The following is a 13571-nucleotide window of genomic DNA, read 5'->3' on the forward strand; positions in this document are numbered from 1 at the left end:
CGGGAGCTTCGCGTAAGGGGCCCACGACGTAGCGCCTCCAGGCAGCCTGCGTGTCCCAATCAGGCGCATGCTCCACCTCCAGCAGGCAGGCTACTCAGAACACATCGACGGCACCCAAATCCAATACTCCCGCAAACGGTAAGTGTGGCGCCCTGGCCCATGGGTCGCGCGCGGGGAGCCGGTTGGTTATCTTCCCGAGTGTTTTGGCGGAGTGACACGGCGTAGCCAATGTGTGAGCACCTTCCTACCAACATGCGGTATACAGGAGTGGGGAAGGAGGAGTCCAAGTCCCTCCCTTCCATGAGCTGGGCGGAGAGGATGAAGCGTGGCCCGATTGGGCCGCCCAAGAATGGCCCATCCCCACCCCCCCGGAGCACTGGACCAGCAGCTGCCCCTCCCAAGGCAGCAACTCTGCCACAGGCACAGGAGGTTCAACGTCAGAGTCCAGCAGTGAATGCTGCTCCGATTCCGGCGGTGCAGCAGCCTCGGCCGGTGGCCATCACTCAGCCGCCGCAGCCTGCGCCTGCCCCCGAGTCCTATCGCTTTGGGGACATTGATCCGGCCGAGTTGCAGCCGGTCATGGCAACCAGGAAGGTGGGTCGAATGGATCAGGACCTTTGTAGAATACATAGATAGCCTGTCAAATGGGGGTTAAGGAATGCTCGGTCTGGGTTGGGTGCACCCATTGGGCTGTGGCATGCCTGCTGTTGGGCAGGTTTGGGAGCTGGCAACCATACTGTGGGCCCAGACAATTCTCTTGTGCAGTTCACAAGGAGGGCTGCCTATTTCGTCATTTCCTCCTTGCCCGTGAGCCGTGAGCCAGGAACCCATATGCAACTCCCCTTGCCTGCAGGCTCCCGAGGCTGCATTGGGCCAAGGACCTCCACCAGCCCCCGCCGCTGCCAAGGCTGAGGCGCCCAGGGATGTCCCCATCCCCGTCGGAATTGCTCCGGTTGCGGTGCGCACCCCTGGGGTCAGCACAGCACCGAGCAGTGGACCGCTCCCTTCCTCCGCTGCCGCGCCGGTCAACAGAGAACGGAGCAGCGCCAACAGCACCCCGCAGTCCCGCGGCCGCGCCGGAGAGGCTGCGCCGTTCTCGCGGCCAGGTCCCATCCCGCCCTCCCCATCCTCCTCGGCTGGCGGATCGTCCGCCAATGTGGCCATGCATGGACCGAACCGCACCCCCCCCTACCACACGGGCCAGATGCAGGCGCAGCACCGCGCGTTTGTGCCCGGGTCGGGCCACAGGGGTCCGTCGCCCACGGCACCCCGCGGTCCGCACCAGGGCGGCTCTCCCAACCTGGGGATGAACATGCACTACCCAGGGGCGATGCAGGGCTACGGCGCGTATGCCTACGCGCCCGGCCCGGGGTATGCGCAGCACGGCTGGCAGGCCAATCTGCAGCAGTACGCCTACTACCCCAACTATGGCGGGGTGCCGCCGCAGTACCCCAACTACCTTGATCAGCAGGCGGGGCCAGGGCAGCAGGGCGGCGGGCAGCAGGGCTCGCTGCCACATGTGCAGCACGGGGTGTCTACTGGGCGAGGAGGGCCGACCACCGCAAGGGCACTATGCGCCGCCTACCGGAGCACCACACGCACAGGGTGGGAGCTCGGGCCCGGCGCCTCCGCCGCCGCAGCAGCAGCAGGGGCAAGGCCAGCCAGCGAAGCATGTGCCCATCAAGCGCGAGAGGAGGGTGAGCTTGCACATTGATGAGGCTGGTGGTGAAGGGGGAAAGGGGGGCGCGAGAGTGACGCGTACCTGTGTCTGTGCTCCCCTGATGGGCCTAAGGTTTTGGGAGCCACAGTGTGCTCGGCAGATGCCACTGTGCCCATTTGCCCCTGCATCCAGTGTTCGTTGCACTCTCACCCTGCTTCCAATGTTGATGCCCCTCACCGTAGGTGCTGGTCATCAAAGACCCGTCGACAAACGAGGCCGTTGATCTGAGCGATGTGAAGCCTGCAGCCCCCACCCCAGCAGGCAATGGAGCCGCAGCCGTGGCAGCGGAGAAGTCAGCAGCAGCAGCACCCATCGCAGAAACCGCGGCGAGCAGGCCCTCTGCACCTGCAGTGAAGGTTACCAAGTCTGCAGCCGACGAGGTACCCTCAAATGCTCCTGCTGAGGCTGCGGCAAAGGCAGCAGCACCCCCAGCAGTTTCCAAGCCGGCCGATGACAAGACCACCAAGCAGGCTGCCAAGGTGGACGTGCCTGTGGCGAAGGAGACAGCGTCCCCAGAGGTCAGTCCTAGAGACGGGCGTAGTGCGATGGAGGAGGGTGATCCTGCTGTGGCAGCATGTGTGATCGAGTACCATGCGCCGCCCACCATCTCTCGACAGGCGACGACTGTCCCAGAAGAGAAGGCCGCCGAGGTGCCTGAGCCGATGCCAGCCAGGGAAGTCCCTGCCACCGCTACTGCCAAGGAGGAGGCAGAAGACCTGCCTGCGGAGTCACCCAAGACATTGACGACTGGGGCGCAGGTATGTAAAGAAGGCGCATGAGATGCCTTCTGCTCTAGCTCCTAAGGCACGTCCCAGAATGTTCAGCCGCACAGAGATGATGGTGTCTCTTGGGTCCTTTGTCCCAACAGGCACCTGCAGCATCAGTCAACAAGGCGGAGCTTGCAGCTTTGGTTAGCAAGGCGCAGCCTACGGCCCCGGTCAGCAACGAAGAGCCCGCAGCACCAGCCATAAAGGCAGAGCCTGCGGCGTCTGCCGATGAGGCAGAAGCAGCGTCTGTGGAAGAAGTGGCACCTGCTGTTGAGGCCAAGGATGCGAAGCCCTCAGTCACAACCGTGCCCTCTGCACACGCTGCCTCTGATTCGACGGTAGGATTGGTGCGATGGCATGACAGCATCATGCTATGTTGTGTTGGAACTGATTGGGCTGGGCTCCATATGTCTACTGGGTCGGACCTTGCCGCAGGAGCAGGTCAATGAGCTGCTGAATGGCATGCGTCATGCATATGTGTTGATTGGTCTAAATCTACATTGCTTCTCGCAGGTGTCGAAGGAGGAGGAGACATCAGAGGAAGATACCTCAGACGCCACCAATGAGCAATCCGCCGAGGAGGACACGGCGCCCACGCGTCCCCACGTGCCTGTGCCCGAGGGCAGGAAGAGGTGGGTGAAGTTCTGACCTCGTCAGTGCTTGCAAAGGCTGCAGCTTTGGCAAGTTTCGTTGGTGAAGTCGTTCATATCCCACTGTCACGCACCCTTCCCCCCCCTCAGGTACGAAGCCGAGGCCCTATTGTCACTGAGCGCATTCTGCCAAGACCCTCCCAAGGGTTTCAATGCTGCACAGTTTGCGCTGGAGATCACTCGGCCTGCACATCATGCGGGTGGCTCCCACCATGAGCGCGGCGGCGGCGGCGGCGGCGGCGGGCCCGGTGGCGGTTCCTCCTGGAACAAGGGTCCTCGAGGAGCAAACGCTCCCATGGGAGGTGGCTTTGGCCATGGCCCAGCTGCAGGTGGACCTCGCGGTGGTCCTCCCCGTGGACGCGCCCCACCAAACATGGTGGGCGTGGACGGGGACGTCTGGCAACGAGGCCAAGCCCTGCCTCCCATGCCTCAGGACCATAGGAATGACCGAGGGAACTTTGGTGGCCGGTCTGGGGGCGGTCGCTCTGGTGGCCCGAACATGGTCTTGCACAAGACAGAGAGCGCGTACAAGGTAGGGAGGAGTCTCCTTAAATGCATAGTTTACTTGATCTGTCGAGCCGTGTCCCATTATTTAGGGTTTGGCGGTCTGCTGCCAGAATATACTCGGTAGTTGTAGCTAAGACTCCACTTTTTGCCATCTTCTTCAGGTTGGCGCATACCTGTCCGAGGATCCCGAGGAGGAGAAGGCGCAGAAGGCTTTGAAGTCCATGCTGAACAAGATCACTCCCGACAACTTTGACAAGATCAAGGGACAGATTGTCGCTCAGATTGACGAGCGCAAACGAGCTGCTACTCTGCAGAGCTTCATCGATCAAATCTTCGACAAGGCGCTGACAGAGACGAGCTTCTCAGAGTTGTATGCCAGCCTCGTCAAAGAGTGAGTACTGACGGATGGGTGGGATGCATAGCACAGTGGCCGCTTAAGCAATGTCCCTATGGTATAAATACTCTGGGAAAAGTGTAGGAGGGCATTTCGTGTTCTCTGGATCCACCCTGGTGTCACAATTGCGCATGCAGATTGAAGGACAAGCTGCCCAGACTCACCGATGAGAGCGGAGAGGTGGTGGAGTTCCGCCGTGCATTGCTCAACAAGTGCCAGGATGAGTTCCAGGAGGGCGTGGTTGCTATGAAGGCTGTGGCGGAGAGAGAGCTCCGCTCGAAGGACGGCGCTGCACCCGACGAGGAGGTACGTGCTTCAACTTACATTAGGGTGTGCTGCAGGGATGAATCAATGAAATAGATAGCACGCCAGGGACCTTTTCTGGGCCCGAGGAATGGGTATCTATCTTGGAGCAGCATGTTGACTTGCAATACGCTCATGAGCCTTCTTCTGCTTTCGTGCAGAAGGATGATGCCGAGGAAGGAGAGATCGAGCACGAGCAGGGCGAGGTGTCCCAGAAGGCAACAGGTATAAATGAGAATGTTTGTGGTGCTTCTCAATACATTTCCCCTGCATGACATTCTCCAGCAGCCCATAGAAGAAGGCTATAACAGAGTCTAATCATCACCTTATACTTGATAACAATCTTATCGCAGCTCTGGAACTGAAGCGGGCAGAGCGCGCCGCAGCTAAAGCTGAAGTCGAAGCAAGGAAGCGCATGCTGGGCAACATCATTTTCGTTGGGCAGTTGTTCTGCCGCGGTGTGCTGACAGAGAAGGTCATGCACTCTTGCATTCAGCAGCTCCTCGACGAGGTGAGGATATAATGCAGAATGAGGGGATACACACATGCAAAGCTGATCTACGTACCTCCTCAAGCTCTGTATCTCACCCCTGCCTCCCAGACTGAGAACCCTCGTCCTGAGGACGTGGAGTGTCTGTCCAAGCTGATGGTCACCGTCGGAAACCTGCTGGACCACTCTGTCAAGATCCAGAGGATTCAGACCGAGGGTGGTGGCGAAAGGAAGGCACCCTCCAAGGAGCTCATGGATGTAAGTCCGCTGTTGGAGTGGGGAGCAGTATATGTGTTTTTATGTCGAGCATGCACTTTGCAGTACTCGATCTCATCTCCTCGTCATTGTGCAGATGTATTTCGGAAGGCTATAACAGAGTCTGATCATCACCTTATACTTGATAACAATCTTATCGCAGCTCTGGAACTGAAGCGGGCAGAGCGCGCCGCAGCTAAAGCTGAAGTCGAAGCAAGGAAGCGCATGCTGGGCAACATCATTTTCGTTGGGCAGTTGTTCTGCCGCGGTGTGCTGACAGAGAAGGTCATGCACTCTTGCATTCAGCAGCTCCTCGACGAGGTGAGGATATAATGCAGAATGAGGGGATACACATATGCAAAGCTGATCTACGTACCTCCTCAAGCTCTGTATCTCACCCCTGCCTCCCAGACTGAGAACCCTCGTCCTGAGGACGTGGAGTGTCTGTCCAAGCTGATGGTCACCGTCGGAAACCTGCTGGACCACTCTGTCAAGATCCAGAGGATTCAGACCGAGGGTGGTGGCGAAAGGAAGGCACCCTCCAAGGAGCTCATGGATGTAAGTCCGCTGTTGGAGTGTAGAGCAGTATATGTGTTTTTATGTCGAGCATGCACTTTGCAGTACTCGATCTCATCTCCTCGTCATTGTGCAGATGTACTTCCAGCGGATCGGATCATTGGCCCAGAATGCTGCTCTGGACTCGCGGCACAAGTTCATGTTGCAGGACATGGTAGAGCTTCGTCGGAATAAATGGGTGCTGCGCAGAAAGGTGGGTGCATACTAGATTCGCGGGAAATGTATTGAACCCTCCCGCTGGTGCTTCTCAAACCTGAATTTATGGCGCAACTCTGATGGGGGATATCTGGTGTGTTTTGAGCAAGCATGTGAATGGTCCATGAGCACCGTGATACCACCTGGAACCTCCTCCTCCTCAGGCTGAGGGACCCAAGAAGATCGACGATATTCATAAGGATGCAGAGAATGAAGCGCGGATGCGGGCAGCGATGGACCGGCAGCCGTCTCGCGGGATGCGGGACATGCCTCGGGGTGGACCCTCCTCGTGAGTAGTATGGTCTGAGAGAGTTAATTTTGTATCTCTGGAGGTTTCCCGAGGATGCCGTCAATCGAGTTTACCCCGCGTTGCAATGTGTATTTCTATATCCTTGTGCTGCAGGCGCCCTTCCTATGTGGACAACCGCGTGGAGGGTCCGTTCAGGCCCATGCATCGTGTCAGCTCCCAGGACACCATGGGGGCGGGTCAGAGTCTCAGACCGCACGGTCGTGCTGCTCCGCCTGCGCGTGATGCCAGGTTAGGGCTGTCTGTGGCATCGTGCACATGCATGTCCCGGGAGTGGGCTGGCTTCCTAGGCGGGTGTTGCCTGCACTGATCGTCGGGGATGAGGGGAGGGGTGCCTGTTGATGATCATGACATTTGCTCGCGCAGACCTGGTGATGATCTGGTTCATGGTCAGCGACTGCAATGATAGCAGCTGCACTTTGGCACATTCCGCGCAGTGCGTATCGCTTTTACTCAACATTATGCAATGCAGTGCATCCTACCTTCAACGATCATATTTCTCACTTTGCTGACCTCCTCTACTTATCACAGGCCCACTGTCAAGCAAGACCGGCCAGCAGCCGCTGCGCCTGCACAAGAGACGGCTGCTGCCAGACCCCCAACCCCACCAACTGTGGAGCCAGCTGCTGACGTGAAGTCTGCTACGGCCACTATTCTGCAGGAGTGGGAGTCACTCAAGGATCTGAAGGAGGCTGAGCTGGGTCTAGTGTAAGTTCTTGCAATTATCTCAGGAGATTCGGAACAATGAGAGTCTGTACTCGCTGCTGGTATCAACTTGTACATTTTGCATCCTTGCAGAGAGCTCCTGGAGAAACGCAACGTGCCGGCTGCTGCAGTGGTGGATGCTTTGCTCAACGCTGTTCTCTTTCTCAAGGGTGTGAGCTACGACTCCTCCGTCGAGTTCTTCCAGCTTGACTTCCTGAGGTGAGCAGGTCAATATGGGCACTATCTATGCTGTATGCTTGATGGTGCAGAGAAGTTCATGAGAATAGATCATGTATAGAAAGCACCCCTATATCTCATTCTGCAGGGAGAAGCTCACCCAAAGGCAATTCCAAGAAGGAGCCCACATCCTGCTATCCAACCTGGTGGACCGTCTGGAGGACAAGCCAGTCGCTGTGACACTGGTATGGAGCTTGCGTAATGTGAGCGGCTTGCACTGATGAAATGTTGTGGGTAAACTGATTCATCAACGTTACCCTTTCACAACTGCAGACTGGCGAACTCCTTGGCACGCTTGTGAATGCTGGCCTGCTGGACTTCAGCTTTGTCGCGAAGGATCTGCTGTCAGCCGACCTTGAAGCTATTCCTGAGGGCGACGATTCTCAGCTCGTCGACAGTGGAAATGCAATCAAGGTATGTTAGATCTTACTCAATTGATCTGCGCTCATATGATGGATCAAGTGTCATGTACACCTCTCTTGATCGGTTTTTCATCCCAATGTAGGTGATCGGAGCTTTCCTGCGCACTCTGAGCAAGATTGAAGGAGCAGAAGCGGCCAAGACTCGATTGAGCGACAGCGGGTTGAAGCTTGCAGACTACCTTCCTGCTTTTGAGCGGGACAGTGAGGAGGTGTTGCAGAAGGCCGTCGACAAGTTCGAGTTGGCCAACTTGTTGTGACGACATGTGCAGCATTGAGCAGTCGTTTCATCGATGGCTCTTTTAGGAGACATGGATGTCTCACATCGTGCTGCTGCATGTTGTTACTCCTGACAAGAGCCAGGTTCCCGCTTCCTCGGTTGTGGTACGTCTCGACATGAGAGTGGAAGGCACATATCCTTGGCAGATCTGGGGGCCGGATCCACAGACTCTGCATAGAATGTCTTGCTTGTTTCCGGGCCTCTATTGTATGTCTTGAAATTCACACTCGCCGAGCTCTGACCATTGTGATTCCGGGTCGGGGTTGCAGCAGGCACCTGGAATTTTCACAGGGGTATCCAACCATTGCGGAAGTGGCCATCCGTTCACGCTTCCGCATGCTCAACCAGGACAAGAGGGCTTTCAGGACTCCACGCAACAATGATTTATGAACTTTAATGCACAACTTAGTCTGATGGTGTGCAGCTGGTATTTGCAGACCAGATACTGAGAAATTCCAGATTAGTTCCAACAGGGTATTTCGGACACTCTATTGTGCGGAGCAACCGCGATCATTAAGTACTGGCTACTCTCTCCACTACGAGAGATATCTATTTCTATGTATCTTGGATCTATGCACGAGATCGCCCTCGGACAAATGAATCTACTGCTGCTGCTGGGCATGGATTATTCAAAATGCAGACAACATCGTTCCTTATATAGACACCCGGTTCCTATTACTTCCCTTGTACCTGCAATGTATGTATGTATGTATGTATGTATGTATGTATGTATGTATGTATGTATGTATGTATGTATGTATGTATGTATGTATGTATGTATGTATGTATGTATGTATGTATGTATGTATGTATGTATGTATGTATGTATGTATGTATGTATGTATGTATGTATGTATGTATGTATGTATGTATGTATGTATGTATGTATGTATGTATGTATGTATGTATGTATGTATGTATGTATGTATGTATGTATGTATGTATGTATGTATGTATGTATGTATGTATGTATGTATGTATGTATGTATGTATGTATGTATGTATGTATGTATGTATGTATGCCGGATCCACAGACTCTGCATAGAATGTCTTGCTTGTTTCCGGGCCTCTATTGTATGTCTTGAAATTCACACTCGCCGAGCTCTGACCATTGTGATTCCGGGTCGGGGTTGCAGCAGGCACCTGGAATTTTCACAGGGGTATCCAACCATTGCGGAAGTGGCCATCCGTTCACGCTTCCGCATGCTCAACCAGGACAAGAGGGCTTTCAGGACTCCACGCAACAATGATTTATGAACTTTAATGCACAACTTAGTCTGATGGTGTGCAGCTGGTATTTGCAGACCAGATACTGAGAAATTCCAGATTAGTTCCAACAGGGTATATCGGACACTCTATTGTGCGGAGCAACCGCGATCATTAAGCACTGGCTACTCTCTCCACTACGAGAGATATCTATTTCTATGTATCTTGGATCTATGCACGAGATCGCCCTCGGACAAATGAATCTACTGCTGCTGCTGGGCATGGATTATTCAAAATGCAGACAACATCGTTCCTTATATAGACACCCGGTTCCTATTACTTCCCTTGTACCTGCAATGTATGTATGTATGTATGTATGTATGTATGTATGTATGTACGCTATTATCCCTACAATCTCAGTCATCACGGGAGTGCATGATGTTACTATATATTTCATTAAATGTCAACACAATGGCAACAGAGGTCATCGAGCTAAAGAGTCTTAAGAAGAAGAGAATAAGGAGGTTCGAAAAGTATCTGGACCCTAATTTTAAAACAAACGCACAGAATTGGAGGCACAGATACTTTTTCCTAGTCTCAAATGCATGAACAAATCTGTCTCATCCACAAAAGGGGAACTGAGATGTGATCCTTGAAAGGTGTGGCAATTGGATTTCGGTCCTCTCATAGGATTCTGCGCTTTGCTTATCTCTTCAACAGAACTTGGAATATTAGGAGATTGAGGTGCTACAGCCCTTTGAGAAACTCTCGTCCTGCTCACATCCCACTCAGGAATGTCATCAAGCTCATGTGCAAGAGCGTCCTTCCTAAAGAAACCTTTCCCTTATGGACTTACACATGTGAGACAGGCCGAAACACCGCCTGCGCTAGACTTAGGGGAGTTGAGGCTCCTTCAGAGTAGGTCTGAGCAGAAACTAATAATTTGCGTAGTCTAGGATGATTACAGTTCGAAATTTCTGTGCATGCGTTTCCAGTGGGGTGTGTGATGTCCTTGGTGTATTTCACCAGAGTTCTACAATGGAAGGTACGACCACCAGATGCTCCAAACGTTACAGATATCCCGACGCTCAGCGGTGTCGGAGACCACCACAATTGTGGTACACTGATCCTCCATAGTCTGCAGAGCAGGGGTTGGACTTCGGTGTTTCACCAGCCCATCGGCCACACCCTCTGCCGGGATGTCCAAGCCGTGCAATAATGGCCGAGTTCCCAAATCACGAGCGTGCAAGCAGCTCAGCCCCACTGTTCAGGAAGTGCTCTAAAGTTGAGATTGCTTACCCTGGGGGGCTGCAACACATGCAGCTACCTACAGGCGTAAAGGTTACGCATTGACATCACGTTTCGATTAAGATGTTACAACTGGGACTGCATATAAGTGCACAGCTAATTCTGCATACCCCGCCTTCATTTCTCATGGAATCTTGGTCTGATGGTGTGCAGCTGGTATTTGCAGACCAGATACTGAGAAATTCCAGATTAGTTCCAACAGGGTATTTCGGACACTCTATTGTGCGGAGCAACCGCGATCATTAAGTACTGGCTACTCTCTCCACTACGAGAGATATCTATTTCTATGTATCTTGGATCTATGCACGAGATCGCCCTCGGACAAATGAATCCACTGCTGCTGCTGGGCATGGATTATTCAAAATGCAGACAACATCGTTCCTTATCCCCAGTCCGTTTGCGCTCGGCATGATTGTGTTTGCATTCAAATGGGAGATGATGATAACCATTGGGACGTGTCCATAGACACCCGTTTCCTATTACTTCCCTTGTACCTGCAATGTATGTATGTATGTATGTATGTATGTATGTATGTATGTACGCTATTATCCCTACAATCTCAGTCATCACGGGAGTGCATGATGTTACTATATATTTCATTAAATGTCAACACAATGGCAACAGAGGTCATCGAGCTAAAGAGTCTTAAGACGAAGAGAATAAGGAGGTTCGAAAAGTATCTGGACCCTAATTTTAAAACAAACGCACAGAATTGGAGACACAGATACTTTTTCCTAGTCTCAAATGCATGAACAAATCTGTCTCATCCACAAAAGGGGAATTGAGATGTGATCCTTGAAAGGTGTGGCAACTGGATTTCGGTCCTCTCATAGGATTCTGCGCTTTGCTTATCTCTTCAACAGAACTTGGAATATTAGGAGATGGAGGTGCTACAGCCCTTTGAGAAACTCTCGTCCTGCTCACATCCCACTCAGGAATGTCATCCAGCTCATGTGCAAGAGCGTCCTTCCTAAAGAAACCTTTCCCTTATGGACTTACACATGTGAGACAGGCCGAAACACCGCCTGCGCTAGACTTAGGGGAGTTGAGGCTCCTTCAGAGTAGGTCTGAGCAGAAACTAATAATTTGCGTAGTCTAGGATGATTACAGTTCGAAATTTCTGTGCATGCGTTTCCAGTGGGGTGTGTGATGTCCTTGGTGTATTTCACCAGAATTCTACAATGGAAGGTACGACCACCAGATGCTCCAAACGTTACAGATATCCCGACGCTCAGCGGTGTCGGAGACCACCACAATTGTGGTACACTGATCCTCCATAGTCTGCAGAGCAGGGGTTGGACTTCGGTGTTTCACCAGCCCATCGGCCACACCCTCTGCCGGGATGTCCAAGCCGTGCAATAATGGCCGAGTTCCCAAATCACGAGCGTGCAAGCAGCTCAACCCCTCTGTTTAGGAAGTGCTCTAAAGTTGAGATTGCTTACCCTGGGGGGCTGCAACCCATGCAGCTACCTACAGGCGTAAAGGTTACGCATTGACATCACGTTTCGATTAAGATGTTACAACTGGGACTGCATAGAAGTGCACAGCTAATTCTACATACCCCGCCTTCATTTCTCATGGAATCTTCACACATGCCCACGAGCACAAGCTGTGCAGACTCTTTCACTCGCTCCCTGAAACTACTGGCACAGGATATTAAATTGAGCCATCGCTGCCAACACGATGAGTTCATCATTGGATCGGGGAAACAGACATAGTTGATCAGCCGTAGGAGATCATATGGTCAGGCGCACGCATTGTCGAGACTTTGCACGATTTGTTACCATGTACCGAAGTATCGAGTCACAAATGCAGTAACCCGAGTTTATTCCTTTTGAATTCACCGTGACCAATTTCCTTGGTGTCTTGAAATCTTCATTTAAAACTGTACCCAACAATTCCGATTCCTTTTCATTCGAGTTTTGCAGGGTGGTGACATGGGAAGTTTTGAACAGCAGAGGAACCGACGCACGGTCCAGAAAGTTGGCATCATTCCGATCAGTGTTGCATGTTACGGCAATATATTTTATCTTTGTGGGCCGGGTTAAGGATCTGCTTGGGATCAGTATTCACCTCCTTTACACGTAATACTGCTTCGTCAGTTTGTGAAGCCTGATTCCACGTATGGCGAACACCGAGACACGGTGGGCTACATGCGACACACATCAATCTATCTGCGGGACGTACCTGAAGCTGTACGCATGAGTGTCATGCTGACTAACGGACATCTGAGTATTTGCTGTGGGGACATGTAGAGATGGATCTGAGGACGTAACGGTATCCTAGATAATTTATGCTAAATGGTGGGTGTTCCCAGTTCAAGTACAATGAGAGCGTGAACAGCCCGCGCTTGGGGCAGCCTTCCTCATTGAAAGCTCCCCTTCCAAGGTATTCCAACGGAAATGTAGCATCTATCTTGACGAATTCTTGGTGTTTGACCTGGTTGGCCATATTTCACGTCCACACAAGATGTGCACTTTCAAGCATTACACACAGGCCTTAAATATGATGTTATACCGTACCGATCCACCAATAAAGCCACAAAGGTTGCTTCCCTGTCGGCTTTCAATTCTTCAACCGTACTTTCTGCCTCGTATCCTCCAAATTCCCACAAGTTTCTGATTAACAGATGCGTAAGGCCTTACGAGTGGGTCTCGACAATATGCGGGCCAATTCTTCCATGACAGTAAAACTAAAGTATCTGTATACCGGCCTAACCCAGGCACCAGAAGCGTGGACAGCAGGGTCAAGGACTGCAAAACTCCCATGAGAAGGATGAGCCCTGCATATTGGTGGTAACCAAAGATCCCACACTTAGGGCTGGTCCCCGGTAAAGACGCGCATTCGTTTAGTAGCTCAGGCATGATTTTTAATTGCCACTGGGTAGACTGTGACAAAATAAGGTCTGATCAACTCTCTTCGCCCAAAATAAACCGTTTATAGGTCTTCCTTTGGCATTGGGCATGGGATAATTGCGCGTCGTGTTGGTATCATGGGTGTGTCTCTTGTAAGAGAGCCTTTGCCAAAATGCTTCCATTTGACAGAATTGCTTCTTCCTGTGGGTATCTTCGCAATGCTTGCCATCTTACATACTGTATTCAGATGCGGCTTGCATATTGTAGAGGAGGTGCCGAAGACTATGGTACAAGCTGTGGGGTGAATCGGCATCAGTGTTGGATGGTGACATTGCGTCCTTCCACACTGACGTTGGCAGCACGGCCAAATTGATTCTTCTTCCCCATCACCTTGAGC

At 52.5% G+C, this 13571-nt stretch overlaps 1 protein-coding gene across 1 annotated transcript; it reads left to right on the forward strand.

Annotated features, from left to right (window-relative positions):
• Positions 1 to 1162: 1162 nt before the first annotated feature.
• F751_4965 (Eukaryotic translation initiation factor 4G) lies at positions 1163 to 7785 on the forward strand (the record flags this gene model as incomplete). The annotated part of the gene is made up of 11 exons (XM_011401550.1): positions 1163 to 1531; positions 1903 to 2238; positions 3806 to 4035; positions 4176 to 4344; positions 4503 to 4566; positions 4695 to 4852; positions 4943 to 5093; positions 5250 to 5407; positions 5498 to 5644; positions 5739 to 5855; positions 7612 to 7785. 11 exons carry the CDS (start codon positions 1163 to 1165, stop codon positions 7783 to 7785), a joined length of 2073 nt encoding a protein of 690 aa, XP_011399852.1.
• Between the last annotated feature and the right edge of the window lie 5786 nt (positions 7786 to 13571).

Source organism: Auxenochlorella protothecoides (genome assembly GCF_000733215.1).
Source record: "Auxenochlorella protothecoides strain 0710 unplaced genomic scaffold scaffold55, whole genome shotgun sequence".
NCBI classification, from domain to species: domain Eukaryota; kingdom Viridiplantae; phylum Chlorophyta; class Trebouxiophyceae; order Chlorellales; family Chlorellaceae; genus Auxenochlorella; species Auxenochlorella protothecoides.